The 16,642-nt window shown below is 48.6% G+C and overlaps 1 protein-coding gene across 2 annotated transcripts in view; it reads right to left on the bottom strand.

The window, feature by feature from the left end:
• Positions 1-5,340: 5,340 nt before the first annotated feature.
• The window catches only part of B4GALT1 (beta-1,4-galactosyltransferase 1), a 63,447-nt gene continuing 52,145 nt past the window's right edge, over positions 5,341-16,642 (bottom strand). Inside the window, exons 5-6 of one of the 2 annotated variants that reach the window (XM_054502860.1) lie at positions 14,987-15,091; positions 11,868-14,788 (exon numbers count right to left, since the gene is read on the bottom strand). In XM_054502860.1, coding sequence (XP_054358835.1) covers positions 14,656-14,788; positions 14,987-15,091 — 238 coding nt within the window. In that variant the 3' untranslated portion in view covers positions 11,868-14,655. Of the gene's footprint in view, positions 6,055-11,867; positions 14,789-14,986; positions 15,092-16,642 lie in introns of those variants that run through there. The other variant, XM_054502862.2, reaches the window with a different exon arrangement.

Raw genomic sequence — 16,642 nt, 5'->3', positions numbered from 1 at the left:
GGAGAATCACTTGGGCCTGGGAGGTGGAGGTTGCGGTGAGCCGAGATCATGTCACTGTACTCCCCGCTGGACGACAGAGCAAGACTCTGTCTCAAAAAATAAAAAAGAGTAAAAATATATACAATACCTGGGAAAAAATAATAAAAATGTATAAGATCCCTGTGAAGAAATGAAAGAAGACCTAAACCAAAAGAGGATTCTATCTTGTTTATACGTTGAAGGTTCAATGTCTTAAAGATATCAGGTCTCTTATAGTGATCCATAAACTTACCAGCATTTCAATCAATATCTCAAAAAGTGGGGTGATTATGGTGGGGTTTTTTGGTGGCTCTTGAGAGGCTGACTGTAAAGTTCTTATGGAAATGCAAGAGCCAAGACCCTCAATAAAAAAGAACAAGGTTCAGTAAAAAGGTACAGTATGGTAGTGGGACAACGATAGATAAATAAAGCCATGAACTAGAATAGAGTTCAGGGACAGACCCTCACAGGAAAGGACACTTGCTTTATGACCAAGGTGGCATTGAAGTACAGTGGGGAAAGGACAACAGCTTTTCAATAAACAGTGCTGGGATAATTGTGGATGTCCACAAAAAAGCAATTTGCCTACAGTTCCCCAGTGACTATGTGGTGAAGCCAAGTCTTTATTATTTTTCTGTTTGTCTTGAGACAGAGTCCACACCCGGCTAATTTTTGTATTTTTAGGACAGACAGGGTTTCAACAAGTTGGCCAGGCTGGTCTCGAGCTCCTGACCTCAGGTGATCTGCCTGCCTCGGCCTCCCAAAATGCTGGAATTACAGGCATGAGCCATCATGCCTGGCCTGAAGCCAAGTGTTTAAACCCAAACGTATCTGGCTCTAAAGTCCATACTCTTTACATTTGGCCAACCACCATGTCACGTCCCAAAGCTGTCGTAAGCAACAGGCCTCCCAAGCTATGGAGGTGCTCTGTGACCCAGAAAATGTTGTGAATACCTGCGGAGGAGATAATTACTGCCTTCCAGGTTGGTAGGGTCTCCTTGGCCCATAGTCCTAAAGCTCCTACTGGATTCCCCTCCTCTCTGGTAAAGTACAGCTGGCACCTGACCACCAAGTCCCTTTGAAAAAGAGTGGCCCTCTGGTTGACTCTGGGAAGGGGGACTTCAGCAGGGGGCTGGCCTTACAGCCAAGGTACTCAGGACTGAATACCCCCAGGGCGCTGTGAGAGGCTGATGCTCTGAGGTTCCCTTGGGGTCAGCCTCAGGCCAGAATTTGGTCACCAGAACTAGGTCACCAGAGACTCTTGGGACAAGTTTTGTGTTTTACTTTTTAAGCTGAACTTTGTGTTTTTGCGGCTTTGGTCCAGGGGTAGAGGCCAGCTGAAGAAGGAAAAGCAGTAGAGCCTTCCAGGAAAACATGCAGCCGAGGCCTAGTTCCCTTTGGCCTCTTGGCCATGCCCTGGGGGATCCCTCGGAACTACCAGGGTTCCGAGGCTGCCCTTCCTCCATTCCTCCCTTCCCTAGTTTCCTGGATTGACAAAGTAGACCTTTGTTTCTGGCTTTGAGACCTTGAGGGAGGATGGGAGTCCTGTCTTTAGCACCCTAGCAGTAACTATAATCAGGCTGAAGAGTTTTCTTAGAAATACAAAATGGCAGCTTTGAAAGGCCCTCGCAGCCTCCTGACCCCGTTTCCAGATGGGGACTAGAGAGATGATCTTGTTACAGGAAAGGGATCCCAATCCAGACCCCAAGAAAGGGTTCTTGGATCTCGTGCAAGAAAGAATTTGGGGCAAGTCCATGGAGTAAAATGAAAGCAAGTTTATTAAGAAAGCAGAAGAATAAAAGAATGGCTACTCCACTGGCAGAACAGTGGTGTGGGCTGCTTGACTGGGTATACTTATAGTTATTTCTTGATTATATGCTAAACAAGAGGTGAATTATTCATGAATTTTCTGGGAAAGGGGTGGGGATTTCCCCCAGAACTGAAGGTTCCTCCCCTTTTTAGACCATATAGGGTAACTTCCAGACATTGCCATGGCATTTTTAAACTGTCATGGCACTGATGGGAACGGGAGTGTCTTTTAGCATGCTAATGCATTATAGTTAGCGTATAGTGAGTGGTGAGGACACCAGAGGTCACTTTCATCGCCATCTTGGTTTTGGTGGGTTTTGGTTGGCTTCTTTACAGCATCCTGTTTTATCAGCAGGGTCTCTGTGACCTGTATCTTTTTTTTTTTTTTTTGAGATGGAGTTTCACTCTTGTCGCCCAGGCTGGAGTGCAATGGTGTGATCTCGGCTCACTGCAACCTCCACCTCCCAGGTTCAAGCGATTCTCCTGTCTCAGCCTCCCGAGTAGCTAGAATTACAGGCTCCCACCACCATGCCCGGCTAATTTTTGTATTTTTAGTAGAGATGGCGTTTCGCCATGTTGGCCAGACCAGTCTCAAACTCCTAACCGCCGGTGATCCGCCCGCCTCGGCCTCCCAAAGTGCTGGGATTACAGGTGTGAGCCACCACGCCCGGTCTGTGACCTGTATCCTATGCCAACCTTCAGTCTCATCCTGTGACTAAGAATGCCTAACCTTCTGGGAATGCAGCCCAGTAGGTTTCAGCCTTATATCACCCAGCCCCAATTCAAGATGGAGTCACACTGGTTCAAATGCCTTTGACATTCTTGCCTTGGTCACCCAGGAGTCAACCCTAGACTCCCAGTACAGCACTTCCTCAGTTCCCTCAACTAATTGCACTCCCCCAAATTGAGGCATTCCCAGCAGTATGCTAGGATGTGTACTGACATCAGGATTGGAGAGGGGCCAGGGAAAGGCCTGGCAGGACTTGTCTCCCACAAAGAAAACCCTTGGAACAGTCTCCTGGAGGTTGTGGGCAGTGAACCTGCACGACAGGGTAGACCCAAGACAGGAAGAGTGCCCATGGACCCTGGGAGCCAGCAGGGCCAAGATCTCCCAGCCAAACTCACAGAGGCCACCAAGCCCAGCGCCCTTGAGACACACACAGCATCTGAGTCAGACACAGAGCATTCTAAGCTGGTAGGAATGGCCCAAGGTGACATATGAGATGTCTTGCCCAACAGACAAATTGTTCATGGGGGAGATTTCTCCTGTCCTCAGCATGCAATTCTTCTCTCCCCGTTCCATAGTCTCATTGTCACTAGGTCAGTGTCTATCCAGAGCAAACCACATGAAACACAAATCATTGAGGCTTGGAGTTGATGAGGTTAAACCCAACAGCCTGCTTTTTAGCAGTCTTGATTCAGCTTGTCATCAAAACAAACCACAGCCCCTGGCTTCGCTTAGGAAAATGCCTTTGGCTGAGAACTTACAGGTGGTCTTGGAATAGTGTGGCAATTGCCCTCCTTTGGGAAGAGGGTGTACAGTCGGGGAGGAAAGGTGCCGAGAAGAGAAAGGGAGAACTGAGCAGGCATCTAGGCCTTATTGGGGAATCCTAGGTCTCCACCTGACCTTCTGGGTCCCCGCAGTCTTGAGACAGACACTGTGCTGAGCCCTCCTGAACACCAGGTGTTGGCCCAGGCAGGGCAGGTCCCGGAGGATTAAGAAGCTGTCTTGTCCATGAAGCAGGAACTGGTTGTTGCTGCCCAGAGTGATGCTTCAGAGGCAGAAAACCCCATGTCTTCAGGTCCACTTGCATCCCCAGCCCTCAGGAGTCTCCATTCTTCCCTCTTCCCCACGCCTTAGGCCTCCTTGCATCCTCATGGATTGTTTCAGTGTTAACCATTCCTGTACATCTCCCAGACCGTGGTGACACCAATGCCCCTGGTATACGGAACTGTCGCTCTCGAGTTTACTAGGTTCCTAAGTCCTCTAAAACAGTAAAGGGAAAACAAAACAAAACACAAATAATCTCATCCCAAAGGTGCTCTTGGCTCCAGCCCTGGATCCAGGCTGTACTCCTCTCGGCAGCGCTGCTGAGGCCACAACTTCCCTGGCTGGGGCAAGGCACCTCACAGCCTCCATCCCCCTGCTCCCACACTGTGTAGATGAGGAGCTGGGCCATGGTCCAGTGGCCAGAGCCCTAGCCTGGGACTCAGGAGATCTGTGTCAGACCCAAACTCTGTGTGACCTTGTGCAAGTCATGTGAGCTCCCTGAGCCTAAGTTTCCCATGCTGGGATTATTGTAAGGAGCAACACACGGTACGTGGGAAAGTGCCGAGTGTGCTCATGGAGGGTGAACACGGGTGAGGGGTTCACGAGTCCACCTGCACCCTCCCTGCCCCACAGGCCCGCCTTGGAGGAAGGTGGGAACTAAGAGCTGGGCCATGGAGCTGGCCTATCTCCTGTGCTTCTGTCATCAGGGGAGACCAAAGTCACTGCGGCCACCGCAGCAGGACACAGGGAGCACTCCAAAGGCCCCGGCGACGTTTGATTGTCCAGCATTCCACATCTGTCCCAGAAATGAGTTTCCAACAGCTCCAGGCTCAGGTCTGTGTCAAAATCCAGATGTCAGGGCCTCCCTCTGCAACAGGGCTCCTAGATTCTGGAGTCAAAGATCTACTAGAAAAGGGGTCCCCCTTGTCGAGCTCTGATCAGGCACAAGAGGCGAATCTCGCCCCTCCAGAGCCAAGACAGTGTTCCTCTCCTACCGCATTCTTTCCATTCTTTAGTGTCTTGAGGCTCGACAGTTCAATCGCACTCACAAAAGAGTGGCAAGAAATGTTGTAACTATTTTTCTAAACCTGAGAGAATTGCCAGAAGCCCCCCCAGCCTGTGTTGAGCTCCTGTTCTGCCTTCTCAGATCTTCCTACAGCCATGCCATATCCCACCACCTGTGAACAGGGTTCAGGCCTCCACCATTCCCCCAGGGGAGGAACCCTGAATCGCCCTTCCAAGAGGACTTGTGGGGAATGCAACTCCTACCAGAAGACGACCCAGCATGTCCTCTCAACAGGGCCAACATTCTGAACAAAGGCCTCAGCCCAGGGTGGGGCGGGGACGCTTAGAACAGGAGCCTGGCCCCAGGCTATGTAGAGAAGGAAAATCATCTTCAATTTTTTGCTCATGCATCTGCTCCCACAAACAATTACAGAGTAATTTCTGCACTAAATTATTCATACATTTCCCTGCCTCATATGGAAAGACCATTCTGTAGTTTCCTTTGTTTCCTTAGGCCTCTTTCCAATCGATAAATATAGATCCACTTCATCATTCTCAATGGTTGCATAGTACTTGATTGTTTGGATGTACTTCATTTTACTTAGCACAGTCCCCTATTGATGGTGGCTTCTTATTTTCCAGAGCTACAAACAGCACTAGGGCGAACACTGACGCACATACATCTTGGGGTGTGACTTTGTTTTCTTAGGATGAATTCCTAGAAGTTGACTTGTGAGTTCAAAAGATAGGTCCACTTTTAAGACTTATTTCTCTATAGTCCACTCCCAGAATGGGTGTGGTAGTACCCTCGCCAGTACCAAGTCCTGTCTTTCCCAAGTGTCCTGCCCATCTCCAATCCAGGATCTAACACGGAGTTCAGGCTCTCCTTCCTGACACCAGGGGACCCTCCTCTCCTTCAAGACATAACCTATCTAGCTGACTCCATTTTCACCCCCAGGGATAATCCAGCCCCCAGCTTGTCATTTCTTCCTCTAAAAAGCCTCCAGCTCAGCCCCTAGTTTCCACCAACAGTCAGTGGGAACCAAGTGGGCACCCTGGGAGTAAGGGGCTCCTTGCTCTCAGTCCTGAGATCTTGACTGAGTCCAGGCTTCAACTTCTCTACCTAAGCCCCACCTGGCAAAAGGACGGTTGTATCTATGTTATAGCTTTGCCACAGCCTAGACTCCTTAGGGGAGGACAGCATTTGTCTTGAGAACAGGTAGCCGCTGAAAAGCCAGTCATTGGGGACAAGGTCCCCAGCTGGATTCAGCAACCAGGCTGAGTCCCTATGACTGGCCAATCCTCCTCAGGTGGCATAGCCCACACAGCCAGCACATCTCACGCTCAAATCTCCAGGAAGATGCTGGGACTAACCACCATGCTCTGCCACCTCCAGAGCAGAACAGACCAGGCAATGCCTTCACCACAGGGAGCCTTCTTATTTTTTCATACTTTGGTAAAATACACATAACATAAAATGCATCATTTTACCTTTTTTTTTTTTTTGAGACAGTCTCACTCTGTTGCCCAGGCTGGAGTGCAGTGACGTGCTAAGTAAATGAACTGCAACTTCCACCTCTTGGGTTTAAGCAATTCTCCTGCCTCAGCCTCCTGAGTGCCCGGGATTAAAGGCATGTGCCACCACGCCCAGCTAATTTTTGTATTTTTAGTAGAGACAGGGTTTCACCGTGTTGGCCAGGCTGGTCTCAAACTCCTGACCTCAAGTGATCCGCCCACCTTGGCCTCCCAAAGTGCTGGGATTACTGGCGTGAGCCACTCGCTGCGCCCGGCCTCTACATTTTAACCTTATTTATTTGTTTATTTATTTTTTGAGACGGAGTTTCACTCTTGTTGCCCAGGCTGGAATGCAATGGCCCAATCTCGGCTCACCACAACCTCTGCCTTCCAGGTTCAAGCGATTCTCCTGCCTCAGCCTCCCAAGTAGCTGGGATTACAGGCATGCACCACCACGCCTGGCTAATTTTGTATTTTTAGTAGAGACAGGGTTTCTCCATGTTGGTCAAGCTGGCCTCGAACTCCCAACCTCAGGTGATCCTCCTGCCTCAGCCTCCCAAAATGCTAGGATTACAGACATGAGCCACCAAGCCGGCCCATTTTAACCATTTTTAAATGGGAACAGGTAGCAACTGAAAAGCCAGTCATCGGGGGCAGAGTGCCAATGTAAAGTTCTGTGGCATTAAGTACATTTATATTGTTGCACTACCACCATCCATTTCCAGAACTTTTTCATCTTCCCCAACTAAAACTCTGTACTCATTAAACAATAACTTCCCATTCCCCTTACCTCCCCCGGCCCCTGACAACCACCATTCTGCCTTCTGTCTCTGTGAATTTGACTATTTTAGCTAACTTGTCTAAGTGTGATCATATGATATTTGTCCTTTTGTGACTGACTTATTTCGGTTAGCATAATATCTTCAAGGTTCATCCGAGTTGTAGTATACGTCAGAATTTCCTCCCCTTTTAAGAATGACCGATATTCTGTTGTATATATATACCGCCTTTTGTTTATCCATCAATGGACTCGTGGGGTTTTTTTTGGCTACTGTGAATAATAGTGCTAGGAACTAGTATCTGCTCAGGCTCCTGTTTTTATTTCTTTTGGGTATATAGCTAAAAATGGACTTGTTGGATTCTATGGTAATTCCATGTTTAATTTTTGAAGGAATTTCTATACCATTTTCCGTAGGGGTTCCACCATTTTACATTCCTACCAGCAATGCACAAGTATTCCAATTTCTTCTTTTCTTTTACCCTGAATCAACAATGGCTAACATCGGATCCAATTTCTGCATATCTTTGCCAACACTTATTTTGTGTTTCTGGTTTTTAAAATAATAACCATCCAAATTGGTGTATCTCTTTGTGGTTTTTATTTGCATTTCCACTGGGAGACTTCTTAAGGTCAGGAAATCCTAGATCTCTTTGTCAAAGGACAGATGGCCCAGCTGAAAGGAGCCTGGGTAGGGAATTGGCTCCCATACTCCTCTTAACCCTATCTCTTACTCCTGGGAGCTGAGCAGAGGCACAGCCACCCTGTCTGCATCCCTGTGCTTCTCCCTCAGGCCCCTGGGTACTCTTGACCCTGCTGAGCTTGGTAGGGGATGATCAGGAAGCCTGAGTTTTGGAAAGTTAGGGAAGAGCAGGTGAGAGGAAGGATGGAGACAAAGAAGCACTTCCGAGGGACAGCAATGGAGCATGGATGGCACTGGGCACAAGAGGGAGAGGTCTCCAACGCCATGCCAGCCCTCCCTCACCAGGTAGAACTTTAACAGCTTACCCCATGATGCTCCAGGAAGCCCTGGGAGGGAGGGAGGGAGGGAAAAGAAGAGGGAGGGAGGGAGGAGAGCAGGAAGGGGTGATCCTGCTGTTTTTACAAATGATGACCCAGAAATAAATGGACTTCCCTCAAGAAGACAGAGAAGGTTAGTCGCAGGGCAAGAGGAAAGTCAACAGCAGGGCACTTCCTACAGAAGACGCAGAGACACAGAGAGGCGAACCAACTTGCCCAGCAAGTGGGGAGTCAGAGACAGTCACACATAATGGTCATTGTATGGCTTCCTCCTGGCTTGTCTTTCCAGGCTCCCTGCCTGGTGACCTGGCACTCACTCTCCCCAAATACACCGTGACATCATTGTGCCCCGTCTCTACTCTTGGTGACCCTGGAACACATCTCGCTGCAGGGCAAATGTCCTTGGGGTGCCATGTTCCTCTGGTCTCCAGTCTATTGACCCTATCACTCATAACAACCTCCTCTGCACCTGGAGTTCCTCTGCCTCACAGCCTGGGTACAGGTCCTGAAGCCCAGAAAAAGGCAGTAGCCACGTTCCCTGCCTGGGGACACTGCCAAAGACGGAAATGAGGCTTGCCTGCCATGACCGGCTCAGCCAGACAAACCTCATTTCCTTTCCGACATGGTAAGAAGTTCCAGTTCTAAGAAGAAACCAGCCCTTAGGAATGTCTGAAATCCCACCTCCTGGAAGAAACAAGAGGGAAGGAGCCTGGATATGTGGCAGAAACTTGGTAACCTTCAGAATGTGGTCAACGTGATCATCCTCATTCCCTCCCCTCTCCCCCCACCACCCCCACACAGCTGGCCTCAGTTGAGAGCAGCAAACATGTCTCGCCCAGGGAGGCGCCACTCATTCACCCCCAGGGGCAGCCGCCTCCTTGGGCCCCTTGGCCCTGCCTCCAAAGAACAGCTGTAGGCCAGTGGTTTGGCACCTGGGCCACATTCTCCCATGGACAAGAGGTGGTATGTGGGGGATCTGGTGATTACTCTCATGATTATGGGGCTCTGCTTGGCTCAGACTTGGTTCTTCTGGGTCCTGTGTGAGACTAGAAACAGAGCATTTCTCGAGGAAATGGCTGAGCCTAGGAGCCTGTCCTTGGCCCTCTTCCTCCTACCTCCCTCCCTGGTCCCTTGGAGCCCATGGGGAGGGGGTTCAACCTCTCTCCCTCCCCAAGGCTGCCATCCTCAACACCTTCACTCAGGTGGGGCGTGGAAGGGTGGGGGAAACACCGTTGGTGAGGTCCTGGGTGTCTCCAGAACAGCAGCAGTCACTCGCCCTGAGGTTTACTCACCCAGCTGCCACATAGCAAAGTTCAAGACCTGTGCCCCAGAAGAGGAAAAGGGAAGATCCCCAGCACCTGAGTGTGTGCATATGTATATCTGTGCAATATGTACATGGCAGTCTGTACATGTCAACACATATGCCCACGTGCATTTCAAACAATTAAACAAGCATAACACTTGTCGTGCTTATTATGAGCCAGGCATGTTCTAAGTGCTTCATAAGTATGGTATTAACTCACTTAATCTTCATAACAGCCCTATGAAATAGGTTCTGTTATAACTCCCATTACACAGAACCAGAAACTGAGGCAGGACTGCTTAAGCCCAGGAGTTTGAATCCAGCCTGGGCAACATAGTGAGATCCCTGTCTCTAAAAAACAAACAAATAATAGAAAAACTAGGGAACAGGTGCAGTGGCTCACACCTGCAATCCCAGCACTTTGAGAGACTGAGGCAAGAAGATTGCTTGAAGCCGGGAGTTTGAGACCAGCCTGGTCAACATATTGAAACTCTGTCTATAAAAAAAAAAAAAAAAAAAAAAAAATTCTGAAAGGCATTTTGTGAGAAACTGAGGCACAGAGAGGCGAAGTCATTTGCTCATGGCCACAGAATAAGACGCAGTGGCAGGATTTGAATCCAGGTATGCCGACCTCTCATAGGCACATGTCAGGTGTGTTATGCATGTTAGTGTGTAGGCATGTGTGGAGGTGTGTGGGTGGATGCGTGCGTCTGGGTGGATGTGTGTGTCTGTGTGTCTGTGTGGATATGTGTCTCAGTGAAGTGGAGCACACAGTGAAAGGGTGAATTTAACCTTTCATTCACTCACTCAGACCTTACAGCTTGCAAAGTCCTGTGTGGCACTGTGATATAATAAAATATATATATTTGGCCTCTGCGCTGGGTTCCTGGTAGAGAGCCCCTAAAACTCTTATAATTTCCTGAGCAATAGGGTGCTAGGAGAATCTTTTATTCTAATATTTGGTGCTTGACCCTGGTTCCTGACAGAGCTTCTAATCCCTTGGAATTTCCCGGGTGACAGGAACGTCTTTTGTTTTAATGAAATGATTCTCAGTGAACTCCTGGATGGGGACTGGTCACCAGAAAGACCAAGCCATGATGAGAAGGTTGGCACTTTCAGTCCCACTCCCATCCTTCAGGAAGGGGAAAGGGGCTGAAGGTTGAGCTGACTGGCAATGGCCGATGGTGTAATCTATCAGGCCTATGTGATGAAGCTTCCATAAAAACCAGAAGGACAGGGTCAGATGAGCTTCCAGATAGCTGAACACGTGGAGGTGTCTGGAGGGTGGAGCCCCTGGAGGGGGCATGGAAGCTTCTCTCCCCCTCCCCCATGCCTTGCCCTATGCATCTCTCCATCCTATTCTTCATTGGTGTCCTTTCTAATATCACTTATAATAAGACCAGTAAATGTTAAGTGTTACACTGAGTTCTGTAAGCTGTCCTAGCAAATTAAACCCAAGAAGAGGCTCATGGGAACCCCAATTTATAGCTGGTTGGTCAGAAGTATAGGTCACAACTACAGCTGGGTGAGTGATATAAGCCTGCAGCTCAGCTACTTCTACTTGGTAAGTTGTGGCGGGAGGATTGCGCGAGCCCAGGAGTTTGAGGCCAGCCTGGGTGACACAGCAGGGCCCTGTATCCAAAAAACATTTTTTTAAAGCATAGGTCCCAACCAACTACTTCTGACTGGCATCTGCAGTGGAGGCAGTCTTGTGAGACTGAGCCTTCAACCTGTGGGATCCGATGCTATCTCCAGGCAGACAGTGTCAGAATTGAGTTAAATTGTAGGACACCCAGCTAGTGTCCACTGGAAAACTGCTTGTTGGTGGGGAGAAATCCCCACATATCTGGGGGCAGAACTGAAGTGTTGTGAGTGGTGGTGTGTGAGAAGGAAAGAAACAGGTTTTTTGTTTGTTTGTTTGTTTTTAATTTTGTCAGACCCTCTAAGGCAGCATTTTGTCCAAAGGACCAGAGCTGTCCTGTTTGAAGGCCAGATCTGAACCCCAGGCCACCTCTGCACAGGCCTGAGGTCACCAGGGATCCCTCTAGCAGTGACATGCAGGCAGGGCCTGCAGCTCCCTGCCAGGGGTGGCTCTCCTGCTCACTGGTTTCCTGCAGCCCTTCTTCAGGAGTGCCAATTCAATCCAACCAGCCTGACCCAGGGCCACCAGGGAGGAGGCACCTGGGTAGAAACTAAGATCCTTTAGAGCTTATGGTTACATTTCCTGAGACTGCCAAGAAACCTCATTTTGGATAATTCCCTTCAAGTTACACTGTGAGCACCTGGTGCAAATGGCCCTGAGATCTACGTCTGAATGATCCTGGTATCTGTTGAAAATAGCAGAATGTGGTCCGAGAACTGCTGGGGAAAAAAATTCTTCTTTGAAATGGCACTAGCTACTATGTAGTGAGTACTTGTGAGGCATTAGTCATTGTTTTAGATACATCGTCACTTTTAAGCCTCAAAAAAGTCCCTATGTGTTATTATTCCCATTTTACAGATAAGAGAATGAAGTTCAGATGGGGAAATGTCTGATTCCAGGGAGGCATGTGTATTTCTGTGGGTCACAGACCAGGGAATGACCCTGTCCCCACCCCATCCCACAGCCATGACACCCCTTACACCTGGCAAACAGAAACCACCTGCAGTTACAAAGATAGGGTCATTTATTCATGTTATATTATTTAATTTTAAAGGCAAAAATACAGTTCTGTTTTGAACACCAAGGTCAGACACAGCCCCCTACACAATGGTAAATACACACATTTGCATACACAGGAAATCAAAATACACAGCACAACAGGTTTCTGGGACATGAAAGCCGTCATCCTGGCTATGCAGAGCCCCCGCCCCTGGCAGTCAGCAGAGACCCTGTCCGGGCTGAAGGCCAGCACAGCATCTCCTTTACCCTCCTGTGCCACCTCTGCCCTCTTCGATCTTTCCCAAAGGCCAGTTCACAAAGGGTCACCAGCAATAGGATACACAGAAACAGAGAAGGGCATGGCACATGACAACTTCACGGTCATAACTCCCAGGAGAAGGAAATGCTCCCTGAACCCCCAGCCCTGAAATCCCCAGTAAGGAAACAGGACCCGTGGCATCTCACGGATCAGGCAAACATACAGGCCTAACTGTGCCCTGGCTGTGCCTTGGGCCCAGGTGAGCCCATGAGAGCACTACATCAGCAAATGGGGGAGGCAGTATTTCCCTTGGTTCTAAGAATGACCTACATACTTGACATGAATGAGAAGGTAACAACAACAACAAAAAAAAAAACAAGAAAAGGTAGAGTTTGGTTTTAAGAGTAAAATAACACAGAAGTTACCACTCAGGGCATTTGTCTGATTTCTTTTAAGGCACTTTGGAAAAGTCAGGTCTGCGGACAGAAAGAGAGGCTTTCATTCTATTTCCCAGAACTCTCTCTCAATGCAGTCATTTCTAGTTTTAATAATATCCTTGGTATAGAGTGGGGAACTGACAGAGAAATACTTTTTGCATAGTCCAGCTGCTTCTGCAATGGAAAATAATTTTTAACCAATACAAAGGCTTCTGGAAAAAGAACCAAGTTAGCATCTGAGATGCGCAAAGCAGTAAAGGCACAGATAAGACTGGGGCCAGGCACCAGCTCAGCCTCCACACTGAGGGCTGGTACCCAGGAGGGCAGTGGTTTGGGGTCCGCCACAAGCACAAGGCTCAACCCTGGGATTAGGCAGCTGAGTCTTGGAACCTGAGCCCAGGCTGGATCTGGCAAAGGCGCTCAGTGGTAGGAAGTGCCTTGTGCCATCTCATCCCAGGCGGCTCAATAGCTCCCAACAGAGGTGGGTTTGTGACAGACAGCCCTGTGGGTGGGAGCCTCAACTGGGGTGGGAGCACCTGTGAAAACCTGAGGTGGAACAGGAGGCTTTAGGCACCGAAGTTCTTGGGAGGGCGTCGGGGTGCGGGTTCGGCTGAACTTCTTTCTAGATCACTAATTAAAAGGCACATTCATGCTGGGGAATGGATAGTCTGTTTGACCCTGAGTGCCACAGTCAAGTTTTAGGGGACGGGCAAGAGGCAAAGGAACAAAAAAGGGAGAGGAAGGAAGGAATGAGAAAGGCAGGGGAAAAGAGGAAGGAGGAAGAAGGAGAACTGGTAATATAGGGTGGGCCAGGGAGTGTGGCTAGCAGAGCCTCTGAGGGAGGTGGCCCCCACTAGAACAGAGGCTCCCTTGCCTAGGGAGTTGCAAAGGGCTGGTAAACAACCTGACTGCTGTTATTTACAACCCCCCAGCCTAGGGGCCTGAGGGATCAGTCTAAGGAGGCTGAGGCTCCCTCCGCCCTGCCCACCTGGGGAGGGTTGGGGAAGTGGGGAGTTCTGCACAGTAGGTGCAGAGGCTTCTGTCTCCCAGGTATCCTCCCTGAGGTCTGGCAGGATAATGCTGACCGGGAGGCCTTACCTGCCAAGGGGCCAGAGAGTGATTTTGCTCTTGAGAAAACCTGGCCTGCCAGCTAAATCATAGGCCTATTTGTGGCCACTACAGCATATATTTATTTTTTTCCCTAAAAAATGCTCAATACCCCTCCCCATATTTAAAACACAACAATAAAAATACATAGGAAATTCAAGTTTACATAGCATGCCAAGAAAAATAAATTGTCATGACTTAACATTAAACAGCTATGCAAATTTGGATCAACACAAAATCAAGCTAGATCATAATTAGAACTCGATCTGTTCTTTCTTTAAAATACCACAAACTACTATTAAAAAAAAAAACACAACAACTTTACATTCAGAAATCAGACAATCTGGAGATAGGCCACTGAATGTGAGAACACCCAAGGCTTTTGCTCTGATGCTAGAGTTGCCCTGGAATCCACATACATAGGACAAAAGGTCCAGGGCTCAAGTTTTAAAATCCTTTTGCTAAGAAAACACATATGCACAGTGATTGTAGTAGTTGCATACCACTGAAAGAAGGGGGTGGGGGGAGGACGTAACATTAACAATAGTTGAAATTTTGTGTTTTTCTGTTAAAGATCACACCAATCCAATTTTAGCAGCACTCTCCAAATTTTCACGAATAAGAAAACCATAATTGAAAGAAAAATTCTAACCTATTTCACAACAATTTAGCAATTCTATCACCGGGAATGTGTTCCATGGCCACCAAATTTTGGGATGTGTACAGTTCTGACTCTGGGGTGACACTGCGAACACATCAAGAAATCCGCAAAGGCATAAACACCTTGCAGAGCTAAGAAGTCACGTGCCGAGCCAAGTCGGGGGCAAAATATCCCACTCGTCCTGGTCATCTGGAAAGCCATCTGAATGATGAGCGAAGGGGACCTGTCACTCAGACTGGTAAAAATGAGAGGGACCAGCCCAGCAGATTGGCAGAGACACACAGCAGAGGTCCCTGGCTAATTTCAGGTCTCTTATCTATGTACCAAAACGCTAGCTCGGTGTCCCGATGTCCACTGTGATTTGGGTATACAATGGGTATCTCTGTACGTCCAGCACCTGGTAGGTGAGTGAGTTCAAACCATCAGAGAGCATTGTCTCCTTTGTGTGTGCAATTCGGTCAAACCTACAAGGAAAAGAGCACAATGAGATTGTCTTAAAACAAAAATCTTAAGAAGAAATCATTACACGTACTTCCTCCTCCCTCTCCACTGTAACCTGACCACCTCAATTTCCCTCTAGGCCCAGAGCCCTCTGCAGAGCCTCGGACCTGCAGCCTACTCATCCTAAAGGGGGAAGGAGTATGAATAAACAAAGAATGCACCTCTGAGGATTGGGTTCATTTTTCTTGTCTCTTGAGTGGCGGATCATGCGACACCTCCCGACCACAGCATTTGGGCGAGATATAGACATGCCTCTAAAAACTAATCTGCAAAGAGTAAAGGGAAAGTCATTATCACAGAGCTGCCATACACTTGGCCTGAGAGCCCTGGCTGCAAGACTGTTGCTCCATCCACCATCAACCTTGCTGTTCTCACTCAGCCCACAACCCAGCATCATGCCAGAACTCAGCCCAGCATGACCCTGGTTAAAACTCACATTCCTACTCCATGTCCTTTTACAACTGGTTCTGCAGTTTGTGGTGTTGACTATCATGTGCCAGACACTGGGGGCGTCTGCCCCACAGAATATACAGTGTGAATGCTTCAAACATAGGGACTTCAGGGCCAGGATGGAGGTGAGAAGAAGAAGATGAGGTTGGAGACACAGAGGAAGAAGCACAGTTTGTAACCTCTGCTGGAGCAAGCCTAGGCAGAGCCCAGTTGAGGATGAACAGGTATCTGCCAGAGCATTTTGGGCAGCCAGGATGGCACAGGCAAAGGCATGGAAGTGAGAGCAAGCCTAGTGCCCTCAGGGAGCAACATAAGCTCCTGGGGACTGGTGACAAGGGTCTGGGGTAGGACGTGGCAGGTGATGGGCTGAAAAGGGCAAGGCTAAGTCACAGAGGCCTTCTCAGAGCATCCCACAAACGGTTGCCAGTATCTGAAAGGGGCCTAATATACAGTATTTCCAAAATACTTTTAGCCATGGGGAAGTCTCTCTGGAAAGTAGTATAAGAATGGAGGGCTTCAGAACATGTGGGAAAAGGCAGAAAAAAACAAATGGAGGGCTGAGAACAAGACTAGAGGCAGCCAGAACAGGGTGGAGGATTCTGTGTTGGTCTAAGGAAAAGGAATGAGGACCAACAAAAGCCTGGAGAGCAGGAACAGCAAAGTTAGTTAAGAGGCAGAACTGGCTGATCCCAGACCACTTAAACATTCCTGGCCTTGCCTGGCACACAGTAAGTGGTGCACAGTAAGTGTTAGGTCCTTTATCTTTCAAGAAAGTTGCTCCACACACCACCCATCCTTCCAGTGCCACCGCCTTAGCATGGGACTAGATGCCTGCGGATGCTCCCTCCCTCCCCAGCTGTTCTGACCATTCAGACCTGTCAGCCCTGCACACTGTCATATCGGTCCAGAGTGTCTGCCCAGGAGTGCCTCTGTGGAAGCAGGCTTGCTTCTGTCTGGACCCTATGTCCAGGTTTTCAGTGTCCTGGGCCTGCCTGGCACAGTGCTCTGTATGCAGCAGATGTTCAATATGCACACACTTGATACTCCATCTACATACTAAAACTGGAGTTTTCTTCAAGGCTTATATTGAAGACTTGGGTCTCTGTTAAGTTTGCACACAATGGTAACTTGAATGACTTGGGTGTTGCTCTGACAGATACCTTCTGTTAACTGGTACTGCAATTCAGAAAGGCTGCACCAGGGTGTATTCTGATATTAAACTCAGTAATGAGTTCTGACTCGCTCCTGGAGGGAGAGGGTGCTCATCGGGGGCTGGTGGGGTTGAAGCTTCTACGGCCAGAGGACTGAGCAGAATGTTCTTTCAAATACTACTGACAGATGTTTTTTACCACTGTAAATGACAACCC

This window comes from Pongo pygmaeus, chromosome 13 (genome assembly GCF_028885625.2).
Source record: "Pongo pygmaeus isolate AG05252 chromosome 13, NHGRI_mPonPyg2-v2.0_pri, whole genome shotgun sequence".
Classification (NCBI taxonomy): Eukaryota; Metazoa; Chordata; class Mammalia; order Primates; family Hominidae; genus Pongo; species Pongo pygmaeus.
The sequence above is the reverse complement of the archived record's forward strand: the minus strand, read 5'-3'. Positions and strand labels throughout refer to the sequence as shown.